General features: G+C 46.5%; 3 protein-coding genes across 7 annotated transcripts; 1 reads left to right on the forward strand and 2 right to left on the reverse strand.

The window, feature by feature from the left end:
- The first annotated feature begins 42 nt into the window (after window positions 1-42).
- Window positions 43-2836, forward strand: LOC136197066 (uncharacterized). Its single transcript, XM_065986750.1, has 2 exons — window positions 43-187; window positions 904-2836. Exon 2 carries the CDS (start codon window positions 1535-1537, stop codon window positions 2399-2401), a length of 867 nt encoding a protein of 288 aa, XP_065842822.1. The 5' UTR covers window positions 43-187; window positions 904-1534; the 3' UTR covers window positions 2402-2836.
- An 8469-nt stretch (window positions 2837-11305) lies between these two features.
- Window positions 11306-14243, reverse strand: LOC136197130 (L-gulono-1,4-lactone dehydrogenase-like). The gene is made up of 11 exons (XM_065986841.1): window positions 14133-14243; window positions 13796-13959; window positions 13544-13751; window positions 13378-13494; window positions 12931-13310; window positions 12622-12876; window positions 12377-12566; window positions 12156-12318; window positions 11970-12093; window positions 11668-11883; window positions 11306-11616 (listed from the first exon to the last, which is right to left on the reverse strand). The coding sequence occupies exons 2-11, from the start codon at window positions 13952-13954 to the stop codon at window positions 11401-11403; spliced, it is 2028 nt and encodes a 675-aa protein (XP_065842913.1). The 5' UTR covers window positions 13955-13959; window positions 14133-14243; the 3' UTR covers window positions 11306-11400.
- Window positions 14172-18622, reverse strand: LOC136197129 (uncharacterized). 5 transcript variants are annotated; one of them, XM_065986838.1, is made up of 11 exons: window positions 18403-18622; window positions 17924-18339; window positions 16897-17459; window positions 16715-16843; window positions 15564-16657; window positions 15421-15512; window positions 15152-15367; window positions 14631-15100; window positions 14493-14573; window positions 14290-14440; window positions 14172-14242 (listed from the first exon to the last, which is right to left on the reverse strand). In XM_065986838.1, the coding sequence occupies exons 2-8, from the start codon at window positions 18027-18029 to the stop codon at window positions 14802-14804; spliced, it is 2499 nt and encodes an 832-aa protein (XP_065842910.1). In that variant the 5' UTR covers window positions 18030-18339; window positions 18403-18622; the 3' UTR covers window positions 14172-14242; window positions 14290-14440; window positions 14493-14573; window positions 14631-14801. The 5 variants fall into 5 exon arrangements, with proteins under 5 accessions (XP_065842910.1, XP_065842909.1, XP_065842912.1 ...); XM_065986837.1 differs by having other exon boundaries at window positions 18390-18622; XM_065986840.1 differs by lacking the exon at window positions 17924-18339 and having other exon boundaries at window positions 16715-16752; window positions 16820-16843; window positions 18374-18622.
- Window positions 18623-19228: the final 606 nt, after the last annotated feature.

Genomic DNA, 19228 nt, shown 5'->3' on the forward strand with positions numbered 1-19228 from the left:
TCAAAGGGGCGACACAAGAATTAGAAGGACAAATCTGGGTAATCTAGCGTTGAAATGGATTGTCCCGATATTGCTTCTTCTTAGCTGAGACTGGTGTAGTGCGCTACGCCTCGGAATCGATGTAATTCTCGACGACGTACTTGCTTACGGATTATTCCGTCTCGCAAAAACCCAACCGATAGTTTAAGTGAGTGGATGTGGATGTGAATGGAATAGTCGCGTCTGCTAGTCGCGGTTCGCATAGTTTCTAGAGGAAATTTAGAAAACATGTTTGTGTGTCTAAATACCTGCGTAGTAGCATGCTCCGGGAGGCCGAGGGGCCGCGGTACCTTAGTATGCAGTTACGTACGCTTTAGTCCGAACAAAGAAAGCTGCATATACATGTACACTTCGTGCTCGTTAACATACGTATCTCCTTGGAGCCTAATTAAATTAAGTATTGCGCTATGTGCAGTTGTTGTGCATGCATTTAGTATTAATTTTATTCAATGCTCACGAGACTTGACGGACAGCCAAGAGCGTTGCCGTTTGCACTTTGTTTGACCGTTGTCGTCAGAGCCTGCATCACTAGTGTGTCATCATCATTCATAAGGGTACCCAAAATTCAGCTTAGGCATGCTTGTTTGCCGCTCTCAGTACTGTACCGAGCATGTGCTATTCTAATAGCTGCTTCTCTAGGAAGGTTCATCTACTTGTGCTTACCTTTTATAGCCGAATTTGCTAATGAAGCAACACTAACTGCAGAATTAGGCTAAAGCAGAGCAGAAAGCAAAGTCTGCATGATCACGTGAGCGTCTCACTTGACTTGTAACTTGAAAGCACCTACTTCAACGCGAGTACACGATGCATTTAGCTCGTAACGATATTCGGCACATAATCATAATAGTGTTTCTCTATTCGTAGAGCTTTGGACGATGAAAGCGATCGCCAGTCTTCTAATTCTTTCCTTGACAATTGTCGTCGACGCTGACTTACCCGATTGCCCCACATCGTGCACGGGAAAGTGCTCGTATAAGGAAACCCCGGGATCGTTACCAATCGACGTATCAGCGGACGGCCAAGGAGGAATGACGGCGATTATAGGAATTCAAGTTCCGCGCGGCACGGGCGGTCGCGAGCCGGGCTTCACTCTCAAATACAGCAACAACGCGGGCAACGGACGGATTGGTTTGGGCTGGCAGCTTGTCGTACCTTCCATCAATAGCACGCTGTCCAAAACGGCACATGGAGAACGGCGTGTCGGCGGGAGTGAGTTTCACCGTCGACGACGTCTTCTGCGTGAGCGGCACTCAATTGGTTCTCGTCGAAGGCACGGATGAGAATCTTTCGGTGTACGACGGAACGCAGTTCTACGCGGATCGATACGATCGAATTCTCTATCAACCTTTTGGGCCTCGCAATACGCGACTGAATCGTGACGTCACCGGACCCGAGTACTGGATCGCTAGCACGTCGTTCACGTGTATGGGCAGACGCCGGATTCGCTCGTGACGAACGACGACGGAGTCGTGCTCTCTTGGGAGCAAACTGCGAGATGGATCCGTTTGGAAACGCAATTAATCTAACCTACGTCGACTACGGTGACAACGGCGCCAGAGATAGATACTTGAGTAAAATCAAATACGCTGAAGGGACGGCGTCGGTTGAGTTTAACTACGAGATTCGTCCGGATCCCATTGTGTCTTACTTTTCCGGTATGGAGTTGCTGACCAGTCGTCGTTTGACGACAATTAGCACGTCTTCGGCTGTTCCCGTCGAAGACGGTTTTGGCGTCGAGACGGCTCCCGTTTATGTACTCAGCTACGCGACGTCGTCTCTGAGTGGCGCAAGTCTGCTCCTGAGTGGCGCAAGTCTGCTCGAGAGCGTGCAACTCTGTTCGGGATGTTTTGAGTTGTGTCAGCCGCCGCTTCAACTGACGTACGAAAGCCCGTCGCCTATCGATATTCCGAGCTTAGCGATTCCGTACGTTTTCGAGATGAATAGCAGCGATACGAGCATGTTCGTTCAATTCTTGCCCGGAATAACGCCCTACAGTCCTGGCGGATTTCCTCTGTATTCACTATGCAGCGTACACGGCCGCGAGCCCATCGTCTATCCGTCTCAGACGGTCATCGAAGATTCGAACGCTCAACTGAATGTTGACGCCAACGGCGACGGCGTCACCGATCTTCTGTTCGTTCAGTACGACGCGAAGTTTGGAATCAGTACCGTTCTGTTTCTCAGCCGAGGGGACGGTAATTTCGACGCGGTGACGTCGTCGTTTCGAAAGCCGACCGTTCCGTTTTCGGGCTCGCCCGACGATTGTTGCGCGTGGGGAGCTCTTGAGCTCTACGCCGATTCTCTCTTTTTAGACAATCGGGATTTTTTCTCGACGTCTCATAACGTTTTGCGAACGATATAAATGGCGACGGAAAACGGCGGTCGTCCAGGCGGTCGAAAGAACATCATAACGAAAAAAGGACATTGTCCTTCGGAGATGCCGGAAGTGCTCATATTCTACGTCAAAGGAACGGGCGGTGGAAACCTCGCCTCGCAGGGAACGGTCGTCGGTCGTCAAGACTTTAATTTCAGAACGACCAAAGGCTGCTCGGTTCTTCTCTCCGACATAACGGACAGTCTCTATCAGGACATCGTGATTACGTGCGCTGACGACGAGGGATGGCGCGTGTGGACGATTCTCGGCAATTCGAATTTCACGTGGTCGGAAAGGATCGCCTTTTCGGGTATCGTTCCCGAGGCCTCGTTGCCCAACGGGCAGAATTTCAGTCGAAACGGTCAGGTCAATCGAATCCTAGCTCGCGATCTCAACGGTGACGGATCGCCCGAACTCGTCATGGTAACGCCGACGGAGAACGGAATCGAGGTTCGTGTCTCGAGCTTAATGGTCAACGGATCGGATCGTCTACGCCAATCTACGGCAGTAAGATAACTATCACGCTGTCGACGGACGTTGTCGGATCGAAGGCGCTCTCGGCGTTCTTCGTCGACGTGCCTGGGAGCTTTACTCGATTGATCGTCAGCTCGGCTAACGAGTCAGGTTCGTACGTGTACGCGGCGCAGAGTCTAGGGAACTTTGGCCTGAGTTATGCGGTGGCGTTGCCTCGGGGTCCCGCGTGCGCTTCGAATACCGTCGTTCTCGCGGCCGATGTCAACGGCGACTCTCGTCCCGAGCTTCTCGCTATAAGTCCCGGTAACGGTAGCGTCGGGCTCGCCGTGCACGTCGTCGCCTTGACGACGGATGAGAAAGTTTTCGGTAGGACGTTTTCTCGCCAATATCCTGCGATCGTGTCTCCTCCCAGCAGCGACATTAAACTATCCGATTCAATCATTACGGCTGATTTTACCGGAGACGGGCGAGTCGATATTGCCCTGTTTCGCATTCCGTACTACACCAACGGAAAGCATTCGTACTGCACCGTGTACGATTCCGTGTGGCACCCTGTTATCTATGCTCTTCCGTCCGTAAGAATTCCTCTGTCGCCTTTCGATCGACTCACGCGACTCGTCGACGGCAACGGGTTGACTACTCGTATCAATTACGCTCTCATGACGAACGCCGCGGTTTACAAGAGTCTCGTAATTCCCAGTATGCTCATTGTCAGACGTGGCCAAATTAACGCGAGTGCAATAGCGTCGCTGATTCCAAACGTCATCTACACGCCGTCGGCCCGATTTCTCGTGCAGGGGATAGACAAGGATAACGCGCTGGGCGATGGAAACTTCAGTTCGACTCGATCGCGGTTTTGCGAGACACGCGCGGCTACGGATCGCTCGGCTTTCAGTATGTCTTCGCTTTCACAGCGAGACGTCGTTGTCGCAGCTCACGTATCACAGTCGCAATTTTCTCGCGCACATGCACGGTCATCCCGTGCGGATCGAAACGTATCGATGCTCCGATTCGATGAGACAAGCGATTTTGATATCTTGGCAAACGAACGAATGATTGTCCGCTCAGAAGCTTCCGACGAGCACTACCGAGCGCACGAACAGGGGCAAGAATGTATTCAAGTACGAATCGTATATGATTGTGTTGTCAAAGCAGGAGCAGTTGACATACACAAAAGACGGGGAGTTTCGCACATTGGAAAAGTATCATCTAAAGAAACTGATGCAATTGGTTTGTTCTGGCCTGTCCCCTTCCGTTGAAACGCTGTTTATAACTCATTAGGGCGCTAAAGGAGAAACAAGGGCCTACAGTATATCGACCCCACTAACAGTAGTTGTCCCTCCTGTTAGAGCTCTTTAGGTGACATAGTCCTAAGGTAGCGTGCAAACCAATTGCATCAGCTCTTCTCCACTTCTTCGCCACTTCTTCACCAATTCGTCGCCAATTCTTCTCCGTCGTTTCTTAGAGCCACTAGCTACTGCATCCAGAGTCGGTCAACGTTTTTTCTGTTTGACGAACGCGTGTATGTCGACAACTCTACGGATGATATGCAGCTAACGGTTCCGAAAAAATCTGACAGACAGAAAACAACAAACTCAGCAAAAACAGACTCATCAGCAGCATGCAGCTGAGGAAACCATATGCCTTTGCAGTGCAATGTTTTTCACTACGGGTGCAAGCGCTACTTTCTTCCCCAGATCTTCTTAATCTTTTTCCAACCTTCTTTAACGACGACAACGGTGTCCTTGGCCTGCTGAACTTTCTTTTTGGACCAGCTCCATCTTCTGCGTCGTTCTCCGCTTGCATTTCCCGCAGAGAAAATAAATGCCAGGTCTTGTGAGGAATCGAGATTGACTTCGATTCGCAGAACAATGCTCGTCGGCGGGACAACAGCGTTCTCATCAGTGAACGATACCGGATTTTCCTCTTGCTTTTCGATCATCTTGTCCACCTCCGCTTCGGTGATGATTTCCGGAACTTCGTTATGAACTTCGGTGAGATGCTCTATGAACAAGTCGTGCGTGCTCTCTCTTTCGTAGATCAGTTTTTTGACGTCCTGTCTTGTTCCGTCGTTGCGCAAGTACGCGGCGACGATGACGGTGACGTCGAAACCGATCTCCTTTAATTTGATCAGCGTTTCCGGATATATCTCTTTACCGACGTCCGTGTCTGTCATTTCAAACTCCACTTTCTTTTCATCCAAAACGTTTCCTAGAATGAAGAGCCAGTAACGTCAAAGAACGAAATCTTTATATTTGTTGTGCACCATATATCTCCGACAAGGTTACGAAAGATCAGATACTGATACAAGTACTTATTTCCAGTGTAGGCTAGACTAGAGTACAACAAATACTCTTTCCTTTGTCAAATGTTTACAGATTTGTGTTCGAAATTGTTTGAGCGGGTTATAATGGGCGTTTAGTCAGTACCCCTTCTTTACATGCCAGCTATAAAATCGCTTCTTATTTCTCCCTACCTCTGGCCGCAATTGCAGCAGCTGCGACGAAAAGAAGAGTGTAGAACGACATGTCCTGTGTCAGTTCCTCAGAGGATGTGCTGCTCGACTACCTCAGCAGGGTGTATACTTATACGCTGCTGATGCAATAAGAATAATTGCGTAAGCAGTGTCAGTATTAAATTACTACGCATCCGTTTTCCGCATTTTACTAGTTTACGCCACTCAACTGCATTAGTCTACCTATCTAACACTTTCTATACAGAAAGTAAATAGAAACGACGCTTCGCTGACTTCCATGTGCGCTGAATCCGAACCGTATTTGCTTTGAATGACATCACAGGGTTCGTCTGGTCGGCAGATGCATGCATGCTACTTCGGCGCTAGCTTGTCATACGACCATGCATATACTTTGTAAGGGAAAAAGGCCGTTAGATCCAATCGAGTAGGTGTCGACGGAACCTTTGATTGACGTAGAATTTTACTTGCGACGAGTCTATTTTTATTTGGCTAATTCCTGTAAGAGACGCTTCTTGATCGCCGCATTCTTGACCCTTGAGAGTTGAGACTTTCCGTTTTAGCAAAAAATATATTCATCAAGCGCAGGCTTCTCTTTGAAAAGCCGAACGAAATGATTATTTTACTCTTGCGATACAAAAGTAGTATAAAATCTCTAGAAGAATACCGAGCCTACTGTGGCACAGTCCAACCTTGATGAAACGCAGTTTAGGCTTAGCTGTTCTGTTGCGTAGCAGAATATACCGGTACTGATCGGCTTCTTTTAGTCAAATTCACGTAAGTGTATGAACTATGCTACTCTGCCACGCCTACATTTAGCAATTAGAGTAGGACCTCGGCTTTCGGACATTCTGCGATTTCGGACGCTCGCACAGCAAATCTAGCGAACCGATTCTGGCTTCCTATGGCGCATTTGAAAGCCCAATCCCTGCCAGGAAGATGTGCCAGAGCGCGAATCAATAGACCAAACCCTCATGATTTTATGAGAAGATTAGCGCGCGCAGGTCAAATCCTCCGCTTTCGGACAGCAGTATCGCTTTCGGACACGTATGCGTAGCTCATTCAAATTTTAATGTTTCGCCTAGAATTTTTTTCACAAAATTCTCTATCATAGAGCTTTCGAACGCAGTAAAGCTTTAGCCAAATGGTCTAGTCTATCGCATGCTAAAAATCGACGAATATACCGACATCGCACCTCGGTGTTCGGACACCAGTTATTCCGTTTGCAAAGCCCAAATCCGTTTCTAAAAGGACATTCTAAATTTTCTGTAAGGTATTTGATACGATTTTCAAAAGCAGCTTGAAAAAGAGTAACTTTGCTAAGCAATTGGGCTGTTTAGTGCATGAAAATGCATTTCTTGGGTTTGCTTTAGTAGCCATAAAACTAAATATAGCAACGAAAATACCCAAACTGGCACAGAAGCAAGCGGTGCGAAGAAAAAGTCACCCTAAAACTTCGTATTAATGAAAAATTCTGCCGCATACAGTACTTTACGCCAAATGCATTTTTCGTGCTGATTTTTATCGCAACGTCAGAAACATTACATAAAAGTACGCCTTTTTACAGTATCTGTCTCTGGAGTGCTCTTCCATAAGTAGAGCAAGTACATTTTTAGCAGCATCGAGTTTCATGAAGATATCACAGCCAGAGTGTGATACCAAGAATCTGAAATTCGATCTTTATATAAGAGCACTCAAACTGAAATTCTTAGAACGCAATAGACAAATTAATAAACGCAGATGGTCAGCTTGACGTAGCCTGAGCTCTTGGCAATATACCATAAACAGTACAGACACTATGATAAAGTTTGAACAAACTGCATTTTGCGTAACGTCCTGTACTGGTATGTGACAGAATTTTTCAATAATGTGAAATTTTAGGGTGACTTTTTCTTCGCACCGCTTGCTTCTGTGCCAGTTTGGGTATTTTCGTTGCTATATTTAGTTTTATGGCTACTAAAGCAAACTCAAGAAATGCATTTTCATGCACTAAACAGCCCAATTGCTTAGCAAAGTTACTCTTTTTCAAGCTGCTTTTGAAAATCGTATCAAATACCTTACAGAAAATTTAGAATGTCCTTTTAGAAACGGATTTGGGCTTTGCAAACGGAATAACTGGTGTCCGAACACCGAGGTGCGATGTCGGTATATTCGTCGATTTTTAGCATGCGATAGACTAGACCATTTGGCTAAAGCTTTACTGCGTTCGAAAGCTCTATGATAGAGAATTTTGTGAAAAAAATTCTAGGCGAAACATTAAAATTTGAATGAGCTACGCATACGTGTCCGAAAGCGATACTGCTGTCCGAAAGCGGAGGATTTGACCTGCGCGCGCTAATCTTCTCATAAAATCATGAGGGTTTGGTCTATTGATTCGCGCTCTGGCACATCTTCCTGGCAGGGATTGGGCTTTCAAATGCGCCATAGGAAGCCAGAATCAGTTCGCTAGATTTGCTGTGCGAGCGTCCGAAATCGCAGAATGTCCGAAAGCCGAGGTCCTACTCTATGAGCTGAGTCGATAACGTTCTGTGAAACAGCGGATGGCGCAGAAGTATGTCCGGCCCGCTTCAGATCCAATTTGAGCCGCACGTACAATCTTTAAAATCGTGGCAAAGAAACCATTTATAGCTCAAACACACCAGGGCACGAGTTAGGGAAAGAAGCCAGGATACGAGGCTACAGGCTACGATACGAGCTTCAGACAGAAGCTGTATCTACGAAACAAGAATATGGTTGATTCTTGGTTTATTTTTTCTTGGTTTAGTGTTTTTTAGCATTCAAAGTAAATTCGTCATAAGTAACTAATTTCTTTCTCAGGACAAAACTCTCAGTGACATCTGAGTTGAAAATTGCGCAGAGAGTTCCTGGTGAATAGCCATCTGCTTCTCTCTAATATGGTTTCAAATTCTCGTCATGCAGGCCTTTCCCCGCCAGCTGCGCTAAGCGTATACACGTATTATAGCGAGACGAGCAAAAAATACAGCTTGTTATCACTCTTCGCTCTATAATCGTTCAGACTGACGAATCTGTGCTGGCGCCGCGGTTGAGAAAATAATGGGGTGTGCGGGCTTCCCGGCCCCCGCGGGAACATTTTGTAGAACACGGCAGGTCAAAGAAAGATATCGGGCGTGGTTTGCTTAATTTTTTTGCCTTTGATATGTAACTCTAGGCGCACTATAAGATCTTGAAAGAAGCGCGAGAAAAAAGCAAAAAGGCGTGAGAAAATTTGAAGTCTCGTGTCCAGATAGGCTCTCTCCCGCCCGGATGTTCCATCCTGGGAGGCAAGGCACAAATTCTTCATCTTACTGTCTTTGCCCGAAGCTCCATTCGTCTCCTTCTTTTGATGACGATGGGTAGGCAATAATTACACTGCGTTCGGTTCCTGACCGAAGAGAGCGTCGTTTCGATCTAATCCTCTTCGCTTCCCAGATACCCCTTTTGCCCATATATCATTTTCAAGCGTGGCCCGTGCCGGGAGAGAGAAAGAGCCGGTCAAATCTGCGGCAGTGCAAATACACTTTGCACTACGGATCTACTGTAGTACAGTGCACGCCACCATAAACTTCCAAAATCTAAAGCTCGCTATATCGCTCTAAATTTCGCGTACGAGGCTTTCGAAGGCATTCCCAGATTCAGGAAAGTCTAAACTATTTTTGGGGTGGGTCGCGGAATCATAGAACGTAGTTAGTTCCTTAGCCAATAGAAAGGAGCCCTTTAATCACGTGCAATGACGTCACAAAGGAGTGACGCCAAAAGAGGGTCTCTCGAAGAAGGCGAGAAACGCCCAGAAATTCTTTCTACAACTCGCATAGGACGCATTATGTACTAATAAAGTAATTGTCATTCACAAAATCTAAAACGGACCCTCGTAACGCCGAAAATCGGAGCGGTTTTCTTTCTAAAACTGGTGCGCGCGCTAGACCGAAAATAGCACATTCTTTCGGCGTTCAAATCTCGAAAACGAAGCCGAATTCGAGAAATCCCTCAGATGAAAAGTTAGATCTACCCTTTCCCTACGCATCAATTAGAAAAAATTTGAACCATAGGGTTCGCTGTCATAGAAAAATCGCGAAAACGAGAAGGACCTAATCAGCGAAAAATTGCTTTTTCGCGAAAACGATCGCCTCAATCGCAAATCGCTTAGATGAAAATTTAGATAAACTAATGAGATACAGAAAACGTTAGGTGGGGTTTGGCGCGATGCTCATAGAAAGCCAAAAAATCGCAAAATCCAAAACGACTCGCAAACTCAGAAGTTATTTTTTTCTGACGAACTGGTGAAGTGATTAAGCTCACTTTTGTACTGAAATGTTTGCGCAAAGTGTCTTTTTCCGGAATCACGGGTACCAGAAACCCCAAAATTAAAAGAATTCGAATTTCGCGAGCATTAGAGCGCGATAGTAATTTTGGAAGTTTATGGTGGCGTGCACTGTATCTCTGTAAAACGCATCCGGGTAACCGTCAACGGAAGAGAAGACGATCTGATCTGTTTGTTGTTGCCACGGAAGTTACCTACGAGTCGCGCGTGCGCAAGACCTCCTTCGTGACTTCAGCTGCCGTCATGGTTTTCTCGCAACCAGACGCTTGACACGCTGTGATCTACGTCTGGCCAGCTTGCAGGCATGCTTTATAGCTAAAGTACTGCGTCTTTGCGACTTCATTTCACCTGTATTTTTGCTCGAAACACCGTCGGATCGCACTACACTGTACTTCTTTCCGACTTAGCCCATTACAATTGCAAAATCGACTCGGTCACAGTGAGAAACTTTGAAGTTGAACGCAAAAGAACGAGTAAAGTGAGATTTCGCCAAGGCGAGGATCGAGGCCCGGATCCGAGAGGCTATATAGAACTAGCTGTACAAGGCAGCTAGGGGACGAGGCTAAACCCAAAGCGATATATGGAGCGGGAATCAATGAGGTCTCGATAAATGATTGGATTACGTGTATATCGCTTATCTATACAGGAATAGACGTCTCCCACTCCAACAGTTCCCCGCTGCCTTACTCATGTTTGTACGCCTACATCGGCTTTGATTCGTCATATCACCGCCTATAGCTACATGGTGAACTCAAGCTAGCTGCATAGGAACGGCATCATCGTACGAAAAGGTGAATACGTTCTGAGAGTAGATGTAAACATCGTTACAACTCTACTGAGTTCTGCACCGTTCTGCACTGTGGAGAGATGCTTTAGTTACAGCTGCATAATATTATAGAACTCAAATTATTTAATTAAGCCATTTTTGGACAAAGGCTTCTTCTTAGCTTTCTTCCCTAAATTATTAGGACATTTACGGAAGAACCCTTCATGAAGCAGTGTCCTGTAACGCTTCTGCATGGTACGGTGAAGTATCTAGTTTGAGAATGGCAGAGAGAAATTCATTCACTGATTGGAAAAAGAAAGACTGCATATCTTTTTCTTTTCAAATATAGCTGACTCCCAACATACGGTGAGCGGCAAAGTTCACTTCATTTTGTGGCTCGTTCCGATGCTGTCGAGTCAATACCTATTCTACTTCAAGCCAAATTTAAAGCAGCACAAATTCGTTTAAAACAGCAGTTTGTGTGGTGGTTCACTTTACTTATTATGTTGCCGGCGTACTGAATTACACGCTACCATTGAAAGAATACATTCCTTCTGTATCCATAGGAAGATGGGCTACTAACACTATGTTAGATTTTTTTGGGAGACCCCTATGTGGTGCTACATGTATAGTAGATTGGTTCTAAAGGAGATCAATCGGTGTCAACGCTTCTGAGAGAACCAACGGACCAATTTGGCATTCGTTGCAGCAAGCCGGAAACACTTTGGGCGTTTCCGCTTCCCCAAACTACACTAGCATTTTCCTGATCACGCATGATTATTCATTCATTCATTCATTTAATTTGTCTCGCCTGATTTGAACACGCGCTTGTGTGGGCATCTCTTCTCGATAGAGGCCATCTGACATTCAATAGCAGTAGAATTTTTCCTGAAACATCAGACACATACAACAAATAGGAATTCGCAATAGAAATGCGTTCAACGTTACGGCTTTCTTTACGCAGTGGGATGAAAGAAGATTTCCTCGAGGAAGTTGTTGAAGAAGAGACGTCGTTCCATGTCAACTTTAGAACCAAGATGAGCGAGAAACTTCGCCATGTTTTCTCTGTTATTGTCCCACAAGTACTGGGGGAAATTGGTGACCGGATTTGTCTCCTTTGCCCAATGAACCAAGGGCTTCTTATTTTCCTTTCCGCCGATCTGACGCCAAGCCTGGGGACAGAAATTATTTACACCCAGGATCCTAGCTAATAGCGTTCTTACAGTGGTCACTTGTTCACAAAAGTCTTCCCATTCTGGAGTATTAACCAGACTGAGTACTTCGATATAGGCCGTTTCAAATCCGACGTTGGGCATGCCTTGTCCAACGGTGGCTGGGCACAGTAGACTCTCGCTCGGACCCATAAACCTCATTTCCAAGCAGATATTCAAGGGAAAACTGCCGTTCGCGGCGCGCGCTTGAACGAGTCTTACAACAGCCTAGAGACAGTACTAGTAATAAAGTTACACTCGTTTTTCTTTTAAATTGGGTACTATGAAATGACGACAAACGTCCATGTTCTTACCATGCACGCATTGACAACGTTCTCGTAATCGTCATCGACGGGGAAAGCGAATTCGATGTCGTAAACCGGAGCAAGATTGATGAACTTCCTATAGTGAATGGCATGTGGAAGTTCCTGAACAATCCTACGGTAAACAAAAAGAGTTTTCAATTACATTAAAATAAAGTCGATATTCGGTGTTCGTACGTTGATCTCTTGATTTTAAGAGCTTGGTGCGACATCCAAGTAAACGCTGGATTGCAGTGAGGATGCGCCGCGAGGACGTCCGTAATCGCTCGCATGAACTTGTGACTCAGCCAGTCAAAAAAGTATTGAACGAAATAATATATTTCGTGAGCTGGCCGTCCGCCTTTGAATGCAGAGAAAAAAGTGGCTCAAGAATGTGTCAGAAAAAGCGTAAAAACTACCGGGTTTTTCGTTGATAAGTCGCACCCAGCATTCGTCGTTCAACGGGTCCCAAGAGCCCAACGCCTTTTTGACCGATTCCTCCTTTACGACCTCTAACGTTTTCGCCTTTTTAACGTCACTCAAGTCAAAGAGGCCACTGTTGAACGGAAACCAGAATATTTCCGTAGAAAAATTGTTTTCAACCATTTGCTTATAAAAGTACGGATTATAAATTTCTTTCTGAGACGGAATTTACTCTGCTTACTTTGAGCTTCTCCTTGTCGGCGATGCTATTGCTCACCTTAATAAAATCGTTGACGGTTTCGACGATAATCTCTCTCGGCTTGACTTCAAGCGTCATCTTGTAGACAAAGCCAAATAAACCGAGATTCGTCGTGACAGCTTTCATGAACTCGGCGCTCGTCGACTCTTCGTTATAGGTGACGAGATCACCTTGGTCATTGACCGCCTCGAGCTCAGTGACGAGATCAGGAAGAGCCGGCTGGCCTCTCCCAACACCCTAAGAACACAAAACGAGATTTGACTGATAATGGTGGAACTTATCTCCACTCACGTGGCATCCCGTGTTGACCGTTCCGCCGTACGTGACCGAGTCGAGAATGACATTGAACTTGAGCGTGAACTTGTGCTGGAGCTGCGCCTCCTTGACCATCAGCGTCGTCGCATTGGCCATGACCGTCAATTTCGTTCGGTCCGAGCTGATCGCGACTCGCTCCGATTCCGGTCCCATGTTCTGCGGATCGATGAGAACTTGGCCTTCGTCGGCGTAGAGATCTGACCAGGCGTGGGTCGCACCGCACGAGCGCACTCGGAGGCCGGCTATCAACGCCAATCTGATGACGTTTTGAACGTCGACAATGGTGTCGGGAAAGAAGGCAAAGACGCTGTGCTTGCGGACGGTTTGACCCCAATTGATAAAGCACAAGGGAGTGGCTAAGAAAATTCAACTAAAATTACCTTCTGCTAAATTTAATTAATTAATTAATATTAGAGAGTTTACCGAAACGCTGGATTAACGCCAAAGCTTGTTCTTCGGAGAGATCCGGCGGCAGAGGATCGAGATGCTGGTAGCGACGTTGCCAGACTTTTCGAAAGGTCTTGTTCTCGACGAGAGGTCCTACGCGCAAGACTCGTCACACCGACAGTCGCTATTTTCGAATTCGTACTGCGCAAGAGGCTTCGAGATTCACGTCCATCTCCTTTGTTCGGCGAGAGCCAATCGTTGCAGGGAAAGGTGAAGATCGTTCCCGAGCTGTCTTCCACTGTGATGGACTCGAGGCAGAAGTCGTTGTCTTTCAGGTACGGAGTGCGATTGGCGATTTGTACTAGATTGATTTCGCCGACGAAATCGTGAATGATTTCGAACGAGGTCTCCTTACAAAAAAATCGGTTTAGGGTACTATGGAATAGATTGGTACCTTTCCGCAGGAGAAGAGTTTGTGCTGGTGACCAATATAGCGCGTTTCGTTCAATTCGATACCCATAATAGCTCCTTTTGATCCTTGAAGAGATATGACCAGAAAAGGGTCTTTGCACTTCGATTTGCTTCCGGTAACAATTTTGACAATGTAGGCCATGGGGACTAGATAACAAATTCCTATGTTATTAGAGGTACACGAATGCAATTGTTCGAAAGGAGGAGCCGCCTCTTAGCCACCTCGGAAGCGCGGCTCGTTTGACGTCACCACAATGCTTAGGAGAGTACGCGAAATAGAAAGATTTTGGGTTTGTGATGCGTTCTTAGGCTTCTCTTACGTATAGAAAAGCCAATTTGAACAAAATAATTGGGATTGCGACCAAAGGGCAAAAACACGCAGTTGTGGGACACGAATGTCCGAATGCCACGGAGTGTTCGAGGAACAATACTACCAAAGCATTCTAATTAATTAGGAGTACTGTACGTCAGACTAACCGTGGCTGACCACCAAAAAACTAAACGCGATTCTTCTGTACTGGAGCTAGACACAGGGCCTAACCTATAGAATGCGTATTTTAGTACCTGTTTGAGGAATTCTTGCGTAAATTCGCAAAGCGGTGTTTTCTCTTCGACTGCCAAGCGAAAACTAAGAGAATGCGTTTGAGATCGTCGTTTGTGTGGCAACGCGATGGACGTACCGTCGTCACTCGGAACTCACATTATGCAGAGCGATAAAGCAATTAATTTTGAAGTACACTGTACATGCAAGCCTACGATGCCTAAACAACTAACGCGTGACACTATATATACATACATATAGAATGCGCATTATTCACTTGTCGTAACTATTTTCCGTTGCTTTTTCGTGCTACGACTTTTGAAAATGGAAGAAATTGGCAGCAAAAAGCGACAAGCAATAGACAGAGGCAATTCAGCAGAAAACAGGCGACGTTTAGGATTTACACGCATGCATACTAGCGAGCGCGTGGCGCACTTGTTCGTGCAGTTTATTGTTTTCTTACCCTGAAATGAATTAAAGAAAGCCTGTTCTTGCATGCGGCGACGGCGCTTGCATCCCAGTATTTCATAGCGCAGTGCATCAGAAAACGCGAGGAAACATCCGAGCAGCCGGGCATGTAGGGAGAAGGGCCATTTCCTATGTATTTTAGCCAGGTTTGCGATTCATTTGGTTCAACGATGCCGTCGGCAATTTCTAAAAATCGCTTGGAACTGATTACCTGGCCCAAACGCGACGGAAACAATTCGGAGAATACGTACTGCTTGTGCCGTTTGGTCTGATTATATTCTAAAATAAATACTAGGACTTTTTTCTAGGGCAATTGTTTTGTTTCCTTACGGTTTTCTATGGCCAAATCAGGGTACCACTGAATAAAATCGGTGAATCTTTGTTTATCGTTGTCTAGGAACACGAGACGATAATTTGGATTGTTATCGTACACCGGAGTTATAGCCGAAGAGAAGAGCAATGGCGACGATTTTTCCAGAGTGGGATTTTTCATATCGGCAAATAAAACGCGATACGTCTCACTGTGCATATGAGCGAAAAGTTGGCCTATAGAACAACGAACACATCTACAAGAGTAAGCGAATTTTTGTATTAATAACCGGCTATGATGTGCGGATATCGGTAGGCCGTGATGTTAACATACGCTTTCGTAGCATCTGCTGTCCAAAGCGAACGTCCGAATCGATCAACCCTGCGAGAAAGAAGTCACTCCTGCATGCATAGCCATAATCAAGTCTGTTACCCTGGCGGGGTACGACCAACAATGACGACTTTCTTTTCGAACCTTTCTGCTCTGGCAAGTTCGTTTTTCAGCCACTTCAATTGCTTCTTTCCGTCACGAAGGAATCGACTCGTCGCAGCTACCGCTTTAGCGGTGAAGTAGTTGGTGTTGAGAACGAGCATCGTCATTTTGTTGCTTAGAGAAACTTTGTAGTATCCGCCTTTCAGGAAAGTATTCCTCAGCCGCTTTGCTGTCACCGGCGTCGTATGTGACCGCCAAGAACAGTTCTGACACCGAATCAAGGGAGTCCACGTGTCAAGGACTTTTGCATGCCACGTCTTCAAGACTTTATGATCTGAAAGATCGCTATTTTCAAGAGCCGGAAAAACGTACTTATTTGGAAATTTGGCCTTGAGTTTCAAAGCCACTTTCTTCATTGCCTCGACATATAATCGTTGCCCGGCAAAATCGCCCGTCACTAGAATGAAATCGGCGTTTACGTTTGGCTCAGCGTCTGTTGCGCTTATTGAATCGAAGTAACTGTCGACGAGAAGATGAGGACTTTCGCAGCAGGGTTTTCCGTATAGAGCTTTAAAAGGAGCGATGGAAGCGTCGCTTTTCCACTGGCAATAGGTCGGAGATCCGTCAACTGATTCGTTGTAGACAACACTCATGTGGATGTCGGCGATGTGAAAGAAGCGCCACCACGCACTTGGAAACATTGTCTCGGTGAGATTGGACTCATGGCGAGATCGATTTTGATTGACAGCGGTGTAATTGTGAAAATGACAATCGTTGTACGATACGGCGCCTATCGTAGAGTTGATGATGATAAAATTTATTACAGTGACGTTGGACAAGAGGAGACTATCGATAGTGACATTGACGAATGTCACGTTTCTAAGCGACGAATTGAAGAACTCCAGAAGAGGCGACGAGAAGCGAGAAAGAGACACGCTGACGTCGTTAACGTCCATTAGACGAAGAGCGGGGTAATGTCCGCGAAGACTCGTATCTTCGAGCCGAAGGCAACGAGTACCTCCTTCTCTGTTCCACTTGCAAATTTCTCTTGGCAGGCAAAACCAGTTGTCACACGGATGAAGAGGTTTTTGACTCTACAAAAGACAAGCGCGTAAAAGAACGATACGTCGACATGTTACGCGCTTTGTCACCTCGATGATACTCGTTGAAACTGCGTCGGTTGGTGGAGCTGTAGCATTTGGAAAAACGTAAGAGCATGAGTCAAAGGCATCGCTCGAGTCAAGCATAAACGTTACCGTTTGGAACGTAGCAAGAGGCGACTATAAAAATAAAAATAAAAAAGAGTGAGAGCGAGGAAAGACAAAAACGTTACCACAAAACCCGTCCCACCTAGCCGACCGAGCAGAACGAGCGAACCTCTGACGGGAAAGTCTCGCTCCGCCGACGCATCGACCGCCGGAGAGAGTGGAACGACAACAGCCGGTAAAGAGCAATTGACCTTGAACCGAAGCTGCCCACCGACGAAGTAAAAACTTAAACGAGTGAATCCCGGTTCCATCACGTTGACGCTTGAAACGCGAAGGTCGACGGAAAATCCCGCGTCGTTTTGCTGTCGCACGAAGACGCCATCTTGTCCGGCGCTGACGCGCAGTCGCTCGCTCCCGTAACCGTCGATTACTGTTAGAAACGTTGCCGCCTCTTCCCGAAGACGCACGCGAAGCTCGAACGAATAATCGCCCCCGAAATATGTTGGAGGAACAAAGGCCGGGTCGCCGTCGCGAACGTAGCCGCGACGCAAAACGTTGGCTAGCGACGCCAATATGCGCGCGTTCCGGTTCGTCACCTTCCACGCGACGACGCCGTTCTCGTCGCACGATTCCGTGACGCCGCTCGGCAGATCTTTGACTCCGAGACCGTCGAGAAAATCGATCGAGCCTAAAGAGAAGACACAAAGACTTGAGCCAGTCGCGCTGCATAAAACGCTGAAACTTAATTAATTTGTGCTGCAGCTGCTATATACGTATGCATCACTATATATTCTTCCAAATTGAATCCTCCAAATACCGGTACTTGGACATCTGGGATCTTTCAGGTAACAATACTGTAATAAACCTTTCGCTCTTTTCGTTTCGGTTACGCAGATTGGCTCAAGCCTTTTCTTAACAGCAATTTGAGCCATGTATGGGCTTCACTCTACTAATAGTAGTACAGTGTCTTAAAGTTGTAGCGTTTGAGCTATACTGTCTGAAACGGTAGTGACTCTCCCAGCTAACAGTAGCTAACTAGACGCTCTCTTAATTAAGACAATAAACAGGAATGGGGAGCCGGCCTCGTCCATCCCGTTGGAACGTCAAAGACGCGATCGAACTTGTGAATTAAGGGCGCTTAGTTATACCCACCGGCCGGAAGACGGATTGGTTCTCTGCCTGCCTCGGCAGGATTGATGCAAGCGACAAGAAGCGCTATGGCGGCTACCATACGCCATGGAGCCCGATTCATCGCCATGTGTTGAAGCGCCACGCAAAAAAAAGGGAGACCCAAAGGGAGACGGTACCGCGGGCCTTCTGCCGCAAAGTTTTTCGGACAAATGCGATTTGTGTAGCCACAGGGCGCTGACTCAATCTAATAAACCGACGTTTGTCCGGGTGGCCAATGAAAGACGGGGCTATTGTTCTTAGATTTGACAGCAGCAGTTACCACTTTCATCACGTGACGTTGCCGTCAAAAGAATGTGAGACGTCTCTGTAGATCGGTACCGTCTCGATCACGCGCATTGGAAGGTACCTCAAAATCGTAGCGAATCGGAGGTTAGGATCTATATAGGAATTACTCGTCATATGCATTCTTACCTCAATACCTCAATACCGTAGTCATATACCGCGAGATAAGAGGTGATATCCATCCCTTTTCGACTGTCCAATAGACTTCGAGCAGGTGATCGGTGAAAACGATGGCCAATTCGACGCGGACCACGTTCCGCTTCTCCCAGACGCGTTCGTACGTCTCAATGTCAGCTTCGCCGCCTTTTGCTCGCCTTGAAACGATCCCATAAGCCAAATGAAGCGTACGACGATCGAAGCGTCTCGCTAAGAACATTATCCGGGTTTGCAGACAATGAGGAGATCTTTTTGCAGCGATTGTATGAGGTCATAGTTCGAAGCGCGTTCGCATTTTTGCTAAGAATTCAGTAGGAGACGGGATAAGAGTTAACCTCTCGTTGGGCTAAAAGAGCTGCGGGACTGACGCCACAATTAATTAATTAATTAATTCGTGGTGCCGTATAACATTAGAGCAACGTACGCTACGTTTCTTTTCGATCTATTTGCCACGTATCATTGAGTTGTGCTAATCGAGAAAGCTAGCTTATTTGTGCAACGTCAAATCATAAATATAATTTGAATCCTAAAGAGTTCGGAGTGCATACTAAAGCTTAGAACCCCTTCACGAATCGCTCGATAGCAATGTGTCCTGGAGCCGACAAAAGAATTTCACGTTCAGCCAGAGTTGCCAAGGGTGAAAGGGTGTTGGGCGTGAGATTTGTGCGCGCGCGAAGCGCGCGTAAAAATTTTTTGACCACGCCCCCTTAAAAGAGAGCCACGCCTACTAAAAACCTTTTAAAAGAGAGTCACGCCCACCTAAAATAGTGCAAACGTACGGACTAATTGAACTTAACGCGGGTGTATACCACTTAGAAGAGAATTTCT

This window comes from Oscarella lobularis, chromosome 17 (assembly GCF_947507565.1).
Source record: "Oscarella lobularis chromosome 17, ooOscLobu1.1, whole genome shotgun sequence".
In the NCBI taxonomy this organism is placed as follows: Eukaryota; Metazoa; Porifera; class Homoscleromorpha; order Homosclerophorida; family Oscarellidae; genus Oscarella; species Oscarella lobularis.